This window comes from Python bivittatus, unplaced genomic scaffold (genome assembly GCF_059951505.1).
Source record: "Python bivittatus isolate LINGU-HERP-01145 unplaced genomic scaffold, Pbiv_v1 ctg000610_np1212, whole genome shotgun sequence".
Taxonomy (NCBI): Eukaryota; Metazoa; Chordata; class Lepidosauria; order Squamata; family Pythonidae; genus Python; species Python bivittatus.
Genome location: NW_028277088.1, coordinates 32,117,095 through 32,137,269, shown reverse-complemented (window position 1 = coordinate 32,137,269; position 20,175 = coordinate 32,117,095). Strand labels below are relative to the sequence as shown.

Below are 20,175 nucleotides of genomic sequence, written 5' to 3'. Positions count from 1 at the left end.
ATTTCCTTGTTCTACTGCCTTGGGTATTCCATAGTAGTCTCCCATACAGGTAATAACCAGGTCCAACCAAGTTAACTCCTTAGGACAAACAAGATCAGCTAGGTGTTGTCACCTGCTAAGGCCACAATGTATAGGAACATAACTGAAATCCTGAAAATAATCCAAATTGTCAGCAGCATTTCTATACTATTCCTGCTTCACAACGAAACAAAAGTTTAGTGTTTCATGACGATGATGATCCTTTTAATTTCTATCCCCATCCCCAAAATCTCAAAATCCAACTTGTATAGTAAATTGCACTATAACCATGAAATGAAGAACATGTGAGAGAGTCCAGAATAATTTTACTGTGGGCACAATAAGGTCTAATGTGGGCATGGAATAAGTCTAGTAAATGGCATCATCTGCTGACCCAAACAGGGGAAGATCCATCTATCACTAAATGGTACCCAAGACAAGGTTGATTCTGTAGCCCTGAAGCTTTGGGTCTGTCACTTAAGCAGACTTCCCTCTCCCTCCAAGAATTGCTGGACAGGCTGAAGGAAAGAAGCAGTCTAACCAGGATGCCAGAGGAAAGTAGACCTCTAAAGTGGGGAGGGGAAGCAACAGTGGAAAAATGTTAGCCACAAAACATGTTGATCGTGCAATAGCAATTCAGCAGTTTTCCTTCTCGAATCACAGAAGCAACACAAGGAGATAATTCCTTTGCTCATTGTTTGCCACTCATTTCCTGCAACATCACTAATAGGTAAGACTAAAGCTAATAGTAAGAAAATAATAAGTAAAAACAAATTTGGTCTTAAGATTAATATAATATGCGTTAAGGAGTGGAGGCTATTTTAATTTTACTATTTTTTCTGGTATAGCAGAATTATAGTAATAATCAGGATATGGATATTCTTAATACTAGCCTACCAAGATGTCAGTAAGTCTTAAGATACATTCCTAAATTCCATTATAACCAAGTTAATAACTTTTTCTGGCAGGTAGACTTAGTTCATTCAACCTGAACATCTGTTGATTTTAGGTTTATAAAAAAAACAAATTCATGTATCAGATTAGCTGAATTTGCACAATATTTTAAGCCAAAATCTCTGGAGTAAGAGTGTGGGATTGGGACCCATTCAGTTCCCATTCAGCCACAACCTGTCACTTTCTCTCAGCCCAATCTACCTCAAGGCTGTTGAGATGATAAAAATGAGGGATGTCCTGTATATGTTATCTTAAGCTTCTTAAAAGAAAGTGAGATTAAATGCAATTTGTCTGTATTTAATTTGTAAATTTCTTGCTGGGATGAACGTACTATTACAGTATTTGTTTACATGACATTCTAATTTGCTTCTGATATCTTTTTAAACAAAAACTTGTCCACTATATTATAATTGTGGTTAAGACAGCATCAAGAAAGATCTCCAAAATAGAAGCAAGCAGTACTTGGCCTTGAAGGACAGGAGGAAGAGCCTCTATGAAGGTAACAATTGGAAAAAAGGGACCTGGACCCAGGGCCAAGAATGTAATGTGACTAAATGTCTCAGACAAGCCCCTCCCTAGTTCTCACAAAGATAAAGGGAGAGAGGGGGTAAAGTACATTCAGACTTGCAAGATTTTGTTACTAAAGCGTTACAATAAAAGCAGTACTGGTCTACGTGGCATTGATTTCTTAGTCTGGTCTACCTTGAAGGGATGACAAAAATCTTGCTTACGAAGATTCCCAAAAGAGAGAAAGCCTCAATAAACTTTACTCATATATTATTTGCACTAAGAACAATACCAAAAAATGACATCCCCATTCAGAAACATAATCAAATGTGTATCATGTTCATGGTTCTCAAACCACAATACCCATTCTATGGATAGGCCACAAGGTACTAGTCCTTACAGTATTGTTGTAAAGGAAGGAAAGTGTGGGTGTATATATCTAGCAAAGTTACTTAACATTCAAAACATGTCTGTTGCACAAATAGAAGCTATGTTGGCTAAGGGGAAAATGGCTATGAAAATTAATAGCAACACTGCAAGAATACCATAATTTTTCACCCTCAGGAAAAAAATACTTCTGTATTAGCTACTAGAGTCCTGTGGGAAATTAAAATGAGAGGCTTGATTTAGCTGCTTAGTGCCATCTCTGCTGCCAAGTAAACTCACCAGGGCCCATTGATGAAAACAGAGATATTTTGCCCAGAGCCTCTCTAACCTTGAATTGGACCCACTCACAGTTAGGTCAGAAATTTCACTTTGGGAAAAATTTACTTTAAGCAAGTTTAATAAAAAATGTACATTCCAAAGGCCTCTAGTTTTTCTTTGCCTTCAACCCTTAAGAAGCAGAAGGTGTCAGTGGAATTTCCTCTGGTCACAACCATACTTTCAAAAGCTCTAAGCATTTCAACATGCAGTCAAAAGAGCATTTTGCTATTTCTTCAGTGCAGTAGTTACACAATCTTCTTCCTAAAATGCTACCAAATATATCTGCAAAAGGGAAATTGAGCTGCATAGTTCATTCATAGGAGTTGGTCATGCTTTCACTTTCACTGAAGTAAAAACCAGAGCAGTGTTAAATTTTTAAAATGTAACATTACAGCACCTACCTGTTTTTCATGCTTTGGGGTCATCTTCCAAGCTGCATGTAAATCAATCTAAAATATAAAAAATGGTAAACCCTGGTTAAATGCAGCTGAAGCAATTGGACCACTTTTTAAAAAGCTAAATGGGTTGTAATTAACTTTGGCCAGAATTTCAAACCATGATCTGCTGGAAAATGCAAACAAAAGTACCAGAAAAGTTACTTCAACCAAAACAAATACATGTCTTCTTCATTTTTGCCACCAGAGGAGTCATGAAGTTATATCAATCCCTTGGTTGACACATGCATACATACAATATAAGACTTCTAAGGGATAGAACATCTTTTGGCTTTCAGAAAATATATATTTTCATATATTCGTGCCTTCGAGTCAGTCTTGACTCCTGGTGACTGCCTAGACAAGTGCTTGCAGTTTTCTTGGCAAGAATTTGGAAGTGGTTTGCCACTGCCTAATCGCTGGGGCTGAGAAAGAGTGACTGGCCCAAGGTCACCTAGCTGGCTTTGTACCTAAGGTGGGACTAGAACTAGAACTCACAGCCTCCTGGATTCTAGCTTGGTGCTTTTAAGCACTACACCAAACTGGCTCTCTCTTCAAAAATACAGTATCTATTGAGAATAGTATTTAAAATTTGCCAATATGCTGGAATGGTCAGAGCAGTGAAATGGAGAGATACACGTTTGAGTTCCCATGTAGCCATGAAGCTCTCACTAGATGGCCTTGGCCCAGTTGCCATCTCTCCACCTAAACTACCTCATATGGTTATTGTAAAGATGAAATACACTGCCCAAAGCTTTTTGGAGTAAAACTAATGTAATAAGCAAATTTAAATGCATTTGCTATTCATGGTGGGCTATTATTATTTACTATACACTCCAGCAATCACCTGCTGGGTTATTATTAGATATTTAAAATATTTCTCTGCCACCTCTCATACAATGCAAAAATGAAGAAGACATGTATTTGTTTTGGTTGAAGTACCTGGGCAGTGTACAAGAAAAAAATCAATAAAGTGAAATAATAAAACATGTAAAATAATATAATAAACATACAAATGATATGCCAATTTCTATAGGTGGTTCAACAATACCATTATGAACTCTTAAATGTTAAGGGGAGTAGAAATATTTTTAGCATATATCTAAATTGTACAAAAACCAGCGCATAGTTCATATGTAGAGGAGAGTGTATTAAAATATGGATTCTAAAATAAATGAATATGATACATTTGTGGTTCTTGTTCAAAAATGAGATCCCCTTCTCGCAGTCAGAACGTACAGTGCATGGTCAAACCTCTATCAGAACAAACAGGAGCGGAGTTTCCCTTGACATTTCCCTTTGCACTGGGAAAAGTCAGGGAATAGAGATAATGACAGCCAAACAACCACATACTTACCATGGTTTTCTTGAGATATGAGGCTGAATTTACAAGCACTGCCATATCAAAGAGCTCTGCCCTTCGATAAAGAACAAATGTTGTTACACAGCATTATAGAACACCAGAAAATATTGGCATGTTTATTATTCCTTTAGCCCAAATTCCTTCAATTAAAACATGCTGGCTGGGGAATTCTGGGAGTGAAGTCCACACATCTTAAAATTGCTGAGTTTGAGAAACACTTGTCTAGAATGCTCTTTACGCAGTTGTTGCTCCCTCATCTATGGTGAAGGAGTTACAGAAGCTTCCAAGCCACATCTTCACTTTGTAATGAACTGTATTTACTTATGAGTAGCCAAAACAGCTTAAAAATGGTTCAGTGAGCATAACAGACCTGCTGTCTTCACCATCCCAGCAGGTACCCCCAAGACATCTTTGCATATGTCCTCATGATGGGTCCTTTCACTGTAGAGAGACTGAACACCCACCCACGTTTCCAGAGTTTCTCAGAGGCTCAGAAAAGGCCTATATATTGCACTTCAGTTTGGCACTGGAGGCAAAAGAAACAAAAAACATCACAGAAGTGGGAACTCAGTACAAGGGAAGCTGGATCTACAGCATATTAAGCCTATAAAGTTCATTCACAAAGCAGCATGGGGAGGAACGTGTGAGGCAAAATTATGCACATCCCTTAGGCAAGCAAGTCACGGAGCATCAGAGATCAATGACTTTCCTGCCACATTTGCAACATTTTGTAAAGCAAAAGCTATTTCACCAAGAAAAATAAGCTCACCAACTATTGAAATGACCTGATCTATCTCCATTCAGCCAAGCCTCCCATTTTAAAAGTCAATTATTGAGGGAGGAGGAAAAGGCATTCCTTATAGATAAATACTGCAACAGAAATGACCTTTATAAGTAGAAGAACAAAACTCAAAGAGCACACTGATGAGTAAACCGCTCAGATGATTTTTTGTAGTACTACTCCTATAGTTGAAAGGATATTCAATCCACTACTCCAGCCACAAAAAGAAGAAACTTCCCATTTTTATGAAAGAAGTAGGCATGTAAGTTTTGTGAATTAGTTGTAGAACATCGGTGGTACGTGCTCCCACAGGGTAGAATCCACATACGTGCATATACAGAGACCATGAAGAAGGATTAGTTCAACACTTCAAACACATACCATATCTCACTATTCCCAAACAAACTTATAATCTGTGGGCTGCCACCCTGTGAAAATACCAGCTGTCAAGCTTTGAATCAAACAAATCAATTTTGGTTGAAAAAAATCAAGCAAATCTAGGACTTCAAGTCTGAAAAGAAGCAATTTACAACCCAGACTACACTCCATCAGTTTGAATAAATAATGTAATTGTAGCTATCTTCTGATGCTTGAAACTATATGTGTGTTTAAGACATCCTCTTCAGATTCAAGGTGAACATGCCGTATTTTTCCGACTATAAGACGATACTTTTTTCTAAAATCCTTACCCTAAAAATTGAATGGCGTCTTATTCAAGGAAATCAGCCGAGGAGAGAACCGCATGGTTGCAAAACTGCCCATACTTCGTTTCTGCAAAGAGGCTTCCTCCTATTGCTAGCCTCCAATCACGAGTGAAATAGCTTGTCTCCCAAACAGACTTCCTCCAATCACGAGCCTGATGTAACTGACGTCAGCTGATGCTGAACAAACCAGTTAGAGGAAGGCTGTTTAGAGACAAGCTATCGGCAGTTTCACTCGTGCTTGAATGTAATCAGTTATGCAAAAGAGCATGGAAATAGAGCTGCAGAGAGACGGTTTGGACCTCCTCCCACCGAATGTATCAGGTAAATGTTAACTAATTACTAAATAAAAATGTGTTCTGCACTATCTTTAAAATATTGATTTCTTAATTTTGGGTTGGAAAAGTGAGGGTCGTCTTGTACATGGGGGCGTCTTATTGATGGAAAAATATGGTACTTTATTTCAAATACACTGCTACATCATGCAGCATTTCCAAAGCCCTCTTCATATATCTGGAAATTAAGCCATGAAGAAGGATATAGACCAGTCATCTCAACTCAATACCAGGAGCAGGGACCATAAACACCTTTGCATAATGTTTAGACAGTATCAAAATAACAAAATAATAATTTTCTAAATAACTATTAAGAAAATATGGAATATACTAGTACATACCCTTTCCTTTTTGCTCAATATTTAAATTCAAGGAGATCTGAAAGTACCACCAAAGGAAAAAACACTTCCAAGTTACACTAATCTGTTGGGATAGAATGCATAAAAGATGTAAGAAATTCTGTTCAGTATTAAATGGACCTAACGTATACACTAAATATCAATTTAAATAAAGTCTCATGATTTCATGGATGTGTCCATATTGTTTTCTTGGCAACAGTTCAGAAGTAGTTCGGCACTGTCTTCTTCTGGGATGTTTTTTCAACTTCCCAGTCTAGTCTATAGCCCTGAGATTTCCTGGTGCTAACCAGGTACTATCTAAGTACTAACCAGATCTGACTTGATTTAAGCTTTCTGAAGATCATCCAAGATTGTCTTGAATGCTGCCAGCTACCATAACAAATACTGATTGACTGTTTCTCAAATGGCAAGGCTATTTCTGCCTAGGGAGCATTATATATCAAGTCCCATCCCTGGTTCATCTAACTAGAAATGGTTCTTCCAGATAGGGTCTTTCCTAGCCCCTTCTGAAGATGCCAGGGTTCATACATGGGATCTTGTGCATGGAAAGTACATGCCTGACCACTGCTTCTACACTTAGTGAAAGCAGGAGCTTTTTGCAGAAGTGGTCAATCATGTTCTTTGCAAATGCAGCTTAATTTACGTTTGCTTAGCACTTGGCTCTGAGGGGATTAAACACACATCTCAGGCAGTTTTCAGCAGAGTGAAGAAGTAAAGAAAATGTTCAGGAACTGAATTAAGAGCATAAGCAAGCAGAATTTTAAAATAAAACACTGGTATTAGAACAAGAAATGGTTTATGACAATGAAACAAAAATTACTAATGCCACTGTACATAAAGTTTCCAGTAGGCTGGTACAATAATGATTATGAGACACGAGCCCAGTGGACTTATTCATCACATGCTTGTGACACACTAAGTATTTACCATGAGTACTGCACAAGGCAACATGGAAAATTGCTGCTAGTCCCCCTCCAAGGTCTTCTGATATCCATTTCATGGTAGCTCTCCAGCCAGTATTTCCTGTTTTGTTTCATGAAAAAAGGGGGGAAAAGCAATTGCGTGATGGCCAAAGAGGTTCTGAATCCCCTTGAACATGTTGTGGGAAGGCTATCTTTCCTTCTGCTTGTTTGTTTCTGTAAAGCAGTGTTGTCCAAACTTGGCCACTTTAAGATGAGTGGACTTCAACTCCCAGAATTCCCCAGCCAGCCATTGGTTGGCTGGGAATTCTGGGAGTTGAAGTCCACTCATCTTAAAGTGGCCAAGTTTGGACAACACTGCTATAAAGGAACCCACACTTACGCCCATGAGATGAAAAACTGAACTTGCAGCACAGCAGCTCAGGTTCTCCAGCTAGTCCTTAATTTGGGTTCACATAACATGCAGAGCCATGGTCAGAACTGAAAGAGTCCCCCAAACAAGTCATGGTTTCATATTGTGGTCAAGCTCTTTGTCTTAACTACAATCTTAAATGATTTCTCAATTCTCGTGTAATGATAAGTCCGACCACAATAGATCTTGTGAGCCATAGCAACATGATTGATAACAGTTTAATGCAGAGGTGTAAAATTAGCTTCTATATTGGCGGCCAGACAACTATCTCTAGGTCCTGAGCCTGACCCGTTTTTTTCTCTTTTTCCCTCCGTTGCAGAGTGGAGAGATTGCCTAAACAAGTGTTCCCTTTCTGAGCTGATTTTCTCCACAGGACAGTGCAGGCTAGAATCCAGGAGATTGTGCAGTCTAGTCCTGACTTTGGGCCAGTCACTGTCTCTCAGCCCACAACATCAGGCTCTGGCGACAAGCCGGTCAGTCAATTCCTGTCGCAACCAACTGATCAATATTGGTTGATCCTAAAAAAAGCAGATCCTGCACCTGCCGGAAAAATTCTAGGAGGAAAAAAGGGGGGGGCATCCCTGGAATGAGCTAACTGCAAGTTTACAAGCTCAGCATTGTGACCTTAATTAGTTGATTAGAACACTAGGCGCACTGGCAACTGCTGCCTGAAACTGACAAGACCCTAATCAGTTTCACCCTAAAGGCTTTTGTTTGCCTCCCAAGCAGTTAGGTGAACAGCTGGCACTGGCACATTCCCTTCAATGTGTATTCCCCATTGTGTGCCTGCTTACTCTCTTGTAATCTCTTCCTCTCCAATAAGTCTAAATATAAACATTAATTTTCTCTTGGTAATTATCCCAGCATTGGGGGTGAGGATTCCAAAGGACAGGGAAGTGGAGGAAAAAGGCTATAAGATTTACCCCTTTTCCCAGCTTCCTCGTGAGTGTTCTGGAAACCCTCCCCACTGTTTGGACTCGCCCGGCTGTTTGGGGTCGTATCCTTCTGGCGCTGTAAGTACATTCAGGGGCAATTTCTTAATAAACCTTTTTAAAAAAAAAAAAAAACACCGTCCTAGCATCACCCTTAGCGTTCTTGTTCTTTGGTATTGGTCCTGTAAATTCTAAATTAAGCGGGTTCATGCACAGATGAATGGCAACGCTCTGTGAGGACTACCTTCTAGTGGGGTGTGCGTGTGTGTGTGGAATCCTAGGGAACTCAGTTTAGAACAAGGGTACTAAGCACTGTAAGCCTGGTAAGAGACAGAAATGACTTTATCGAAGTTTTTCACAGAATACCCTCTGTAGATAAAAGGACAGAAACAATGGTGGGGAAGAAGCCAACTCCACTACTTTCAGAATAGAGAGCAAGAAGATACTTGAGAGATATATTTGACACTGCACAGGAGGTCATGGAAATGGTTGAGGCTCTCTGTATTGTGACAGAGAAATGCCTTATAATATGGGAGAGACAGGGAGATATTTATCCCAAGCCATAGAGGTGATAGGACACTTATTTTTCCTAGGAGAAACATCAGGACAAAATGGAAATGATCTTACTTTTTATTAAACATCTAACTTTTAAAATCAGCTTACTCTTCTGATTTGTTTCTATCCATCTCTTAATTATGAGAGCCAGGCTGGTATGTATTTTAGTCTAACGGATATGGTAAAATATTCAAATTTCTCTCAACCACAAAACTTACTAGGAGATTAATCAGGGCCAAATAGTATCTCTTGTTTTTGGTTGTGGGTTGGGTTGGTTGTTTTGGTTTTTTTTTTTTGGTTTTTTTTTGTGCCTTCAAGTCAGCCTCTGACTCCCGGCGACTGCCCAGACTGGTTTCTGCCATTTTCTTGGCAGGATTTCAGAAGTAGTTTGCCATTTCCTTCTTCCTAGGACTGAGAGAGAGCTGGCTTCATGCCTAAGGTAGGACTAGAACTCACAATCTCCCAGCTTCTAGTCTGGTGCCTTAACTACTACACCAAACTGGCTCTCACCTTGACCTAATCTACCCTTCAGTATATAAAGCAGAGAACCAGATGTAAATCCTTTAGGTCCCTGGAAAAAAGGTATAAATGAAAAAATTCCACTGTTTTCAAAAATTATACTGGTTTAACTGTACACCATTCAGTCAATTTCGAGTTCAGCTAACCTTATAAACTGAAATTATAAATAAATAAAAAATTAAATAATTTAAGTCAACCATAATTGTATTTGTCAATTTAAACAAATTATTTTTATATGCACCTCATTGTTCCTTTATATTCCTGTACAATTTTTCATTCTTGGATTGTGCTATTGAACAGATGAGGTATGAACGTGTTTCAATAAGCTGGCCTATCACCAATGAATCCTGGACTTCCTGTTTGCCAAATATTCAGAGAGGATATATTCAGGTAATGGTGGTGATCAGGACTAAAAAATATTATGAAACTTTTTTTGTAGACAAAAATTCTTACAACATTTCTGGACATTGTTTTGGAAGTATAAAAATACTTATGGATGAAAGTTACTCCATCTCTCAATAGGTTCTATCCATCCCATACCAGAGGTAACAAAAGGATGACTTAATTCGACATCATGCATTCATGTGATAGCAGCCATCAGCATTTTCACATTCTTTTGGTAGTTAGCCATAGAAATACTCATCATTGTTGTGCTTATGCAAAATAACAGACTAAGGAGCTAGAATTTCAAGGTAAAAGGAACTGCAAGAGAGAACAAGTAGACATTCTTAAGTAGATAAATTATATTGATTTACTGTATGTCTATATCCACCCATCAATAGAGCTTTCTCATAACGCATAAAAACAGAAAATAAATATGAAAACAATCTTTTGTAAACCAATACAAATGCAAGCAAGCAGAGATATGCTAGCTATGCAGTTAGCTATTTTTCAGAGGAGTGTGTACATCATTGTGTAATGTATGAAACAGTTACAGTAAAATGATAAATATCTCAATTATGCAATCCCTGTTTTTTTTTAAATTATTTCTGATGGTTGTGCAGTGCTAAAAGCAAAGAGGTATCTGTAATAAAATGTTGCAGCATGGATCAACATGCTAAGGCCACTAGGGTATTAATCCGCACTGGCTTATTTTTGGGGTTCCCTCCACTGGCTTAATCCACACTGAACTGTTTACAGGGATCAGTGTTTTTTCCTAAATATTTTCTTGATTTCTATGTACCTAGAGGTTCCATCCCCCCTGGATTGGACCATGTGTGAATGTTATATTGCAAACTGAAATATAAGCATACCAATTGCAGAGAAGAGTTATCAATAAATCTGTCAATGAGAATGGTGACTACTGCAGAGGCATTTTAGCTTTCAGCCTTTTCTGGTTGGTAGCATATTTGAAAAGTTGAGAATATGTAGGTTTTTCAAATTCTCAGATATTTGCTCCCTGACCAAGCTTATCAAGTTACCAGATGCTCATACGCATGGTGAGTTACATACTATCCATTTACTGGAGGGTAAACTGATGAAGAGAGGCAGTTTGAGAGCCAGGCTGGGGTAGCGGTTAAGCCATCAGGCTAGAAACTGGGAGACCGTGAGTTCTAGTCCCGCATTAGGCACGAAGCCAGCTGGGTGACTTTCGGCCAGTCACTTCCTCTCAGCCCTAGGAATGAGGCAATGGCAAACCACTTCTGAAAAACCTTGCCAGGAAAACTGCAGGGACTTGTCCAGGCAGTCTCCGAGAATTGGACACAATTGAACAGATTAAAAAAAAAAACTGATGAAGACCATCCATTGTGCCTCTAGGGGTTTTGTGTATGAGTGTGTGTGTGTGCGTGTCCAGAGGGGGGGGCAGGTGGGAGTGCTTCCAAACAAAGCCAATCACTACTTTGATTTTCTACAAAAGCCTATGATGCCCATATAGAGTCCAAGGGCATCTAGATATGATGCTAGGAAGAAACTGAAGGAAGAAGGCAGTAACTGAGAAACGAAAATAAGGCAGACATGCTTTACAATAGAAGCAGATAGAGATCTTTTACTGTTCAGATGCTCTCCCCTTTTTATCTAAGTTGCCAGAGGTGAAATCTGAGAAGGGTTAAAGGAAAGAAGACACCTGTCAATTATGCAGACCTTTGCTGTTTGTCTTTGGGGAAATCAAGCCAGCAGAGGAATGCCTTGTTTTGAATAGGACTCTTCATTTACACTATTCACCTATACTGTATACCCAATTCAAAAAGCTTTTTCAATTTGATTCTGGCACTTTCTTATTTCGTCTCAAACAGACATCACGCTAGCTGGGCTTACACCATATGCTAAGCCACAGACACCATTTATAAACCACAGTTGGCTGGGTCTGCAAAACACATGAAGCCAAAACCAAACAGTTCACACAACAACTTTATGCAATGTGAGAAGTCAGACTATATTTTTTTTATCATACTCGAATTTAGAAACCTATTCTGATGGTATCCAGAATTTTCAGTTTTTCCTACTTAAGGCAGTCATCATGCTATAGAAAGCTACTCCATGATTCAATCAGTATCCCTTTGCCTCCACACAAATACGTTTATAGTTAACACTGTCTTTAAAAATGTAGGATAGTACTCATTTAATTGCTTGAAACAATTTACATGTTCACCTAATTGTGACCCTGGGCAGCTAATATAGGATTAGAAACAAAACAAGGTAAACAGTAAACATAAAAGAACCACAACACAATATAAAACAGCATAAATAGAGGACAAACCCACAACATTTTCAAAATCCTCAACCAGTTTTCCAGATGTGCTCAGGGAAAAAAGTGTTTAAAGCTTTATGAAAAGCCAGCAGGGACAGAACTAGCCAAATCTTTGGAGCGGGGAGGGGCATGTTGTTCCAAATGGCAGGTGCTGCAACAGCGAAGGTGTATTTCCTGGTCCCATTAAGTATCACTGTTTCATGGAGAGGACCCAAAGTGTGATCACTCTGTTGGATCTTGTGGAATAGGCAGACACGATTGGAGGTAGGCGGTCCCATAAATAAGAGAGCCCGTTTGGTGCAGGGGTTAAGGCACCAAGCTAGAAGCTAGGAGAGTGTGAGTTCTAGTCCCACCTTAGGCACAAAGCCAGCTGGGTGACCTCGGGACGGTCACTCCCTCTCAGCCCTAGGAAGCAAGCAACAGCAAACCACTTCTGAAAAACCTTGCCAAGAAAACTGCAGGGACTTGTCCAGGCAGTCACCTGGAGTCAACACTGACTCAAAGGCACAAAAGAACTATAACCCGTAAATAACCCAGCCCTGTGCCATGAAGGACTTTACAGGTAGTAAGCAGCACCTTGAATTGCACAGAGAAGCCTACAGGAAGCCCATCAGGCAGGGTGGACATGCTCTGGGCCCCTTCAATTAAATTGGGTCATCTTGTGGGGCCAAGGCAGCATGCCTCCTCTGTTGCACACCGTGCTTCCTCGTTCTTAATCAAACTCAAAAAAGGTTTAGGCGATAAAACAATCAGTGTACATCCAGGGAAAAGGGGAAAGGAGTAAGATAAAAAGTAAATAAATAAATCTGGAACCTAATTATTATTCTAATGGTATAGAAAATTGTGAGGAGGTTGGCTGAAGAGTTGCTTTTCCTATGTCAACTTGGCTCCTTCCTGCCCCTGCCCTCCAAATGTTCAGGAAGCTCTTAAGAAAGACTTGGCTCTGTTCTCAGGTCTGTGGTTAGGGTGTCTGAAGAGCCCTTGTCAATTTTTTCTGGATGTCATTTATGTAGTTTTGTCCAGGCAATCACGTCTCTTATAAATTATGCATTCTTTTAAATACTGTATGCCACCTAGAGGTTTTTTTGTTTTTTTTTTTTTGGAGTTGGGCAGCCTTGAAATCCAATAAATAAAATAATAAATCTACTATTGCAATCATGTAAAAGATTAAGGCTCTATATTCTATGAATAAAACTATACTGCTATCACAAAACTAAGTGATAAAACAGAATTTGTAAAATGCAATAATATGACATTATTTATTTAGCTACATTTCTATGCACTTTCAATACTTAAATTACAAAGAGTTCAGGAGAATCAATCCATCAAATGTTTGTAACAGCCTCATTATCTCCTGCCAGTTTTACAAAGTTCCTGAATGGGGCCATAAATTGGCTCACTATGTATATTCACGCAGGGCTAACACCACTAAGGTATGTACCCATCCTGTCTGCAACTAGATTGACATTTTATATCTATGTAAACAGTATCTGATAGGAGAAGGAGAACTAGAGCAGACCTGGCATTCTCATTTTTTTTATGATGGACCCCTCTGATATAGTTTGTAGAAGCCAAAATAATGCATGATTTGGAAAGAATTGAGAGGAATCAGGATTGAAGCTTGTGAGTTTCACTGAAGTCTTGCCTTGCCCTCTCTCACATTCAAGTACTGGGTGTTACATTGTCCAAAGTCCCACTGATTTCAATGAGATTCAAGTGGCAGAACTAAAGGTCTCTAACATGAAATCAAGGTCTTCTTGAGTCACCTTGACTCCACTGTCAGATTGCTCACAACTCTGTATGGCAATTTGCAAAATAATTCCTGTGAATGAGCCACTCTTTCCCAAGCCGTCATATCTGCAGGGGCAGAACTCTAGTCCAGTGTTTCTCAACCTTGGCAACTTTAAGACATGTGGACTTCAACTCCCAGAATTCCCCAGCCAACGTGCTGGCTGGGGAATTCCAGGAGTTAAGGTCCTCATGTCTTAAAGTTGCCAAGGTTGAGAAACACTGCTCTAGTCCAGCACAGATGGACAGATTGGGGAATACAATGAGCCTTAAAGGAGAGAGGAAGTGCAGGGACCAATTATGTCACAATATTTGGATAACCAAACTGAGCACATTTCTATCTAATGATTAAGGTACACGCTAATTCCCAGAGGTGAAAAACAATAAACATCCAGGCAAATCCGTGATGTCACATATTAAAGAGAGAAACTGAGAATAAAACAAAATAGCAAACACAAAAAAGGAAATTTTATTCTTTTTTAAACCCAGATTCACGAAGTAACAGAAGGACGTGTATATAACAAACTGATCAAAACAAAGCATGTATAGATGAGCTTGCCAATTTCATATTTCATGTGAACGTTGATTCACTTAGCTAACCATTCAGAGAATTTCATTAATACACTAAACTTCAATGAAACTGAGCTATTTCAATGAATGAAACAGGAGAGATACATGATTGTAAAGTAGTGATTAGAATGTCAGAATAGCACAGAAGAGTTCTGGATTCAAGTCCGCAATAAGCCATGAAGGTTTCAGCCTCTCCTACCTTCCAGGAAAAACAAAGATGTTTGCCTAGCCGAAAGAATTCAGAAACTTGCAAGCTGTTTTTGACATTTTGGTTGTCTGCTAAAATATTGCTCTAATAATCTATTTTGGAATTTTATGTCATGGGGTCTTTCTAAGAATAAAATGACAAGAAGGAATTTTTTATACACTGCCTAATAAAATGAGAATCAAGCATTAACAACCAATATTAGAAGGCTTTTTTATTGCCTTATAAATAGGGATAGATTAAGTCCATAAAATATTTAGCAATTACAAGTCCAGAAAGGACATCAACCCTGAAGTCTCTCTTATACCACCCATATGCTTGATTTACAGATTATCCTAACCCCTAAATTTGAGTTATCAAAACACAATTGCGGCATACACTTGACATACTATGCCTAAACAAGTAAACATATTATGACTTCATGTGATGGTTTGGTTTACACAACATGCTAAGACAATATCTGGATCCCATCATATACTAAACAATAAACTACATAACCCCACTTTAGCCTAATCTAGCATGCTGTGTAAAATCCAACTAATGATCACAGACTATTTGAAAAAATGTTTAGGATTAGGTACAGAACTCCTACAGAGTACAAAGGGGGCATGGAGAATGTGAATTCCAACCTCTTGGCAGATGCTATTGAGTCTCTTCTTGAACACATTCAGTATGAGGGAGACTATAATTTGGCATAATTGGCTCAACTGCAACTCTCTTTATTATCAGCACTGGTTTTCTCCAACATGGCATTCTCTGTGTATGCTGAACTACAATTTACCAGCTATAGCCCAGCAGGATTTGTGATCTTGTGGTCCTATGATATGGGAATGCTGGCAGTCCTGTGATATGGGAATGCTAGGAGTTTTTAATCACAGAATGCACTGGCAGCCATGCCCCAAGGCATTTTGATGCCTGAGACACAGTAGCAAATACTGTACCATAGTCTAAAGCAAAGTATATAGAACTAAAAGCTACTTAAACGTTTCTGGCACATACAGTGTCATGGAGAATCCCTCCATCTCCAACCCCTACATCAAGAAGTAAAATACAATACCCTCAAATTAAGTAAATCACAAATCTGCTACCTGAGATGGTCTCTCTGTGTCACTAATGGTATGGTCAGCCCTAGATAACCAGTTTGGGGAAAGCTGATGAAAGCTTATACAGCAATTGTCTCATCTCTTTAATATCATTTGAAACTAATCTTATTTTTACTTAATGCCACGCAGAAAAAAAATTCCTGCATTGTTTTTTATCATTCATTTGATCTGATGAAAAGGAATTTGCTATAGATTTTTTTCCCAAAGAAAAAGAAAATTTTGGAGAAATTGTCGTAAGTGAAGAATAGCATTCCTGCACTTACTGGTTGAATTCATGCTACATACAGGTTCACCAAATAAAATTCCTGTGTTTACATAATATGATATGGCTGAACAAGTAAGCTATATTATTGCTCCACTTGCCAGTCTGTTCTACACAATCTGCTAAGGCAATGGATGGATTTCCTTAACATACAAAATCATAAACTACCCTATCTCATACCAAGATGGCAAACAGGTAAATGTGGATGTCCTGGCTTTCTTTGTACAATAATCTCTTCAGCAGCCTGCAGCCTCTCTAGCTTCCCACCATTCAATCAGTTCCCAAGGGAAAGTCCTTTTGCTGAGCCCTACCTTGAGAAATTGTTGGAGAATGTTTCCTTCCTCTTGAGAAATTTAGAGACATCATCTACCCAATGTTTCTGTCCAAAGAAAATTAGTGGAGAATTTTGAAAGTCCATGTTCACTGGACAAACCTCAAAAAAATTGTTTTTTTCCACTTACTACTTACCCTGATTCGTTTGTACACACTGGCTTCACAACTGAAGTAGGCAGGGGAATTGTTGAAAGATGGTTTACTGGCTTTTGTATTGGAAACTGCAAGAGATGCAATATAAAAGATATCAGTTCTATAGGATGTAATGCCATCAAATGGTATTTTATTCCCAAGCAATAGAATTCCTTGCTGGGTTAGACTAGCAAACTAGTTTCTACTTATCCCTTGTACTAATACTCCTTTGTAAACTGTTGCCTCATTATGGATAGCTCAGTTACACAAGATGCTAAAGTTGCTTTGCTTAACCTTTGGACAATTCTTTATGTCTACAAACAGAACTTTAGTCTATGGCTAAGTGCACCAAACTGAATTTGGCCAGTGTGTGGAATTTATCTTAAATATCTTCATAGCACAAGAAGAGCCTAAGTGGGGTTCAGCTGAATACCTGTATCAAACCTAGTCACATACTTTAGGCCAGGGTTGCCTTGAGGGCCACACTAGATCTTGCACAGCATGTCAAGGACCATATTCCAAAGATAAGGAAAGGTTCATTCTTGTCAGGTGGAGGTTCAGCTGGGATTTTAATGGATTAAATGGGCATCCTAAACCTCTGCAAGTTTTAAGGCACTTATACTGCCTCTTAAGCTTCCTCCAATCCCTCAAAATGTCAGGCTGAAATCCATAGCTCCATCCACTCCCAGGCCAGTTCTGGGAGCATTAGACAGGGTGCTGATAGATCATACTTTTTTGCTTTTCTGCCTTAGCTTCTTTCCCTCCATGTGACTGGAAACAGGTCTTTTGTCTAGCTTCCCAATTGCCCATCCCTTGTGAAGGAATGTAGACCTGGCTTTGGGAGTGGGGAAGGAATGAATGAATCATTAACAGGGTAGTCTCTGAAGAGATTATTCAGTCTTGGGAAAAGCAAAATGTGAGAAAGAAACTCAAAATAACCTCACCTTGATTTTGTTGTGTATAAGGGTAGAGACAAACTCTGACAGGAGTTTCAGGATTCTGTTATTCTACCCTACAACTATAAAGAGCATTCCAGGAATCCCTGCTGTGCCTTACTGACCGCAAAGGACTGACACTCATATATTAGGTTGTGGTCAGATGGCACTAGCAACAATGCTTTTCAACTATTATTAATATGAACCTCTCATAATTAGTACACGGAACCACAGATGCGTAAGCATGTATATTAATTTATAGCTCTCCTACAAGTTTGCCTGAAGTAATTCTGGGCAAGTTTGGTGTAGTCATTAAAGCATCAGGCTAGAAACCAGGAGACCATGAGTACTAGTCCCGCTTTAGGTACAAAGCCGGCTGGATGACCTTGGGCCAGTCACTCTCTCTCATCCCTAGGAAGCAGGCAAGGGCAAACCTCTTCCAAAATCTTGCAAAGAAAACTGCAGGGACTAGTCCAGGCAGTAACCAGGAAGCAACAATGATTCGAAGGCACAAACAAATGAACAAATTGTGGGCATAGACTTTGGTGCATGAGTACAGTTCTTCTCACAAGCACTGAATGCAGAGATATCAAATATACAATACTGGGGCAAGACTACTCTACCCACCCATTTCATACATTCATTTAATGTAAAAAAGGAAACATAGACAAAAATCCAGAATTCCATCTATGGAATATTTTTATTAGAAACAACAAAAATAATTTTAGAAAATGAACAAGTTCTCCAAACCTCTTCATGATGGAAGAGGTCTGGAGAATTCAGTTAAGGATTTTGGATCCTCTTATTATGCTCAAACCAGAAATTCAGCTACTCACATGTAAATCAGAGGTAGAGACAAGCAATCTAGTTCTGTTCTCCAGCCCTGTTCCAAGTCCAAATATATGCATACACATTCTTTCCAGAAAGCATGTCATCCCATTGGCTTCAGCAATTTTCTTACGATTTGATTTCTGTTCCTTGCTTAGCTCAAATTTTGGGAAAGGCTATTTTATCTCCCAATAGTTATAAATACATATATATTCACCCAAAAAGGAATATTAATTTAAGCTGGCTTCTACAAAACTAGCATCTCTCTCTTAACAACTGAATGGGTTTAAGTCTGCATATTTAATTACATCAGATTACCCTTTTCCTTTTCCTTTCTTTTTTACAAAATCACATTTTAAAAAGTGATTACTTTCAATGGACTTTTTAGTTTTGATCACACCAGAGCATTTATCTACATTTTACTAAAATCTGTATGAGAGGCAGAAATGGTCCAACTTGCAGCATCAAGGGAGAGCTTGTTCAGTAAAAATTAAATGCATCAGACTCCCAAGATGGTCTCCAATGTGTTTTTTATGACTGAGAAATCCAGGGGGAGAGGGGGACACGGATGTCTAAGCCTACCCAGTGGCCCACAAATCCTGCTCTGGTGCGTTTGCCTCCTTATTCCTTAAAGCCAGTACTGTAATAACCTAGGAAGAATGAATCACAGTGACGTTCTTCCAAGCAGATGCTGCCAGGAGGAGCAAAGGAAATCGAACTGTTCCGTATTATTATCATCATTATTCTCTTTGACTAATCTGTTCACCCCAGGCATAAGCAGCAGAGTCCATGGAATAAAACTACAGTACAAGATTTAATTTTGGACCAGTTCGGATCCCAGCGCTTATTTGAGAAGCATTCTACGCGCTGCACTTTTGAAGCGAATCTTTCAGGGCGGCACAGGTAACGATGGAGCGGAGATTCCTCTTCTAAACCACTTTGGTGATGCCAAATCACCATCAAAGCAGCAATCAGAGTGGGGCGACGGAGTTAAGTCAGATTTAGAAACACGAAGGAGTGACCTCATACGGGAAGAAAGAGTGGAGGGTCCCTCCCTACCCATTCAGAGACTGGCGATCAAGGATAACAGCTTCCACTCTCTGAACCGGTTGCCCTCATGAAGGGTTTGGGACTTCATAATACCCACCCAGCGCTGTTTGGGGATGATGGGGCTTGAAGTCCAACCCATTTGGAAGGGAGCTGCAGCACAAGAACCTAACCATCGTGCCACCCTACAGCAAGGGAAACCTCACTATGGAAACCGATCCCACTACACTTCTGTTGTGCCTTCCCATCTTTTCTCCCTCTCTCAGTCGCAAATGACTTACCGGACTTCCGCGGCTCCGCGGGCACGAGTAGACGAGCAAAAAGCAGCAACTAGCACGAGACCGCGAGCTCCTCGCGCGCCGCCACAAAGCCGACAAATAGAATAACAGCTGACCGAGACCAGGCGTGGACTGAGACTTTGCATCCACGTGATCGCCGGCGAAGGGCGGGGTTGCCGAGGTTTCGTCATCGCCCGCGGTTGCGCTAAGGTGAGTCGAGGGAAAAAAGCCTGGAAAAGCGCCCGCGGCTCGTCGGGGAGCCGGTGGCTGATTGGAGGAGCCCGGGGTGACGAAGGCGGTGCGGCCTAGAGCTTGAGAGGCCGCCTTGACGCATCCACTCTTCCAACGGCTGCTGGCCCCCTCAAGTTCAGTATCGGTTTATGTACTGATTTTTAAACATTGGCTGAGATACGACCCTCCCCCTGCCCACCCTTTCCTCACAATACGGGTTTTTCCAGCTCTTTTCTCTTATTGGGAACAGAGGAGTAGGAAAGAGATAGAAACGGGTAT

The 20,175-nt window shown here is 39.7% G+C and overlaps 1 protein-coding gene across 7 annotated transcripts in view; it reads right to left on the bottom strand.

Annotated features, from left to right (window-relative positions):
- SNX10 (sorting nexin 10) overlaps positions 1–19,832 on the bottom strand; it is a 40,816-nt gene extending 20,984 nt beyond the window's left edge. Inside the window, exons 1-5 of one of the 7 annotated variants that reach the window (XM_088150704.1) lie at positions 19,669–19,832; positions 16,581–16,666; positions 16,424–16,491; positions 6,140–6,221; positions 2,586–2,633 (exon numbers count right to left, since the gene is read on the bottom strand). In XM_088150704.1, coding sequence (XP_088006830.1) covers positions 2,586–2,609 — 24 coding nt within the window. In that variant the 5' untranslated portion in view covers positions 2,610–2,633; positions 6,140–6,221; positions 16,424–16,491; positions 16,581–16,666; positions 19,669–19,832. Of the gene's footprint in view, positions 1–2,585; positions 2,634–3,975; positions 4,492–5,451; positions 5,477–6,139; positions 6,222–7,084; positions 7,181–16,423; positions 16,492–16,580; positions 16,667–19,668 lie in introns of those variants that run through there. The other 6 variants (XM_088150705.1, XM_025167696.2, XM_088150703.1 and 3 more) reach the window with 6 other exon arrangements.
- Between the last annotated feature and the right edge of the window lie 343 nt (positions 19,833–20,175).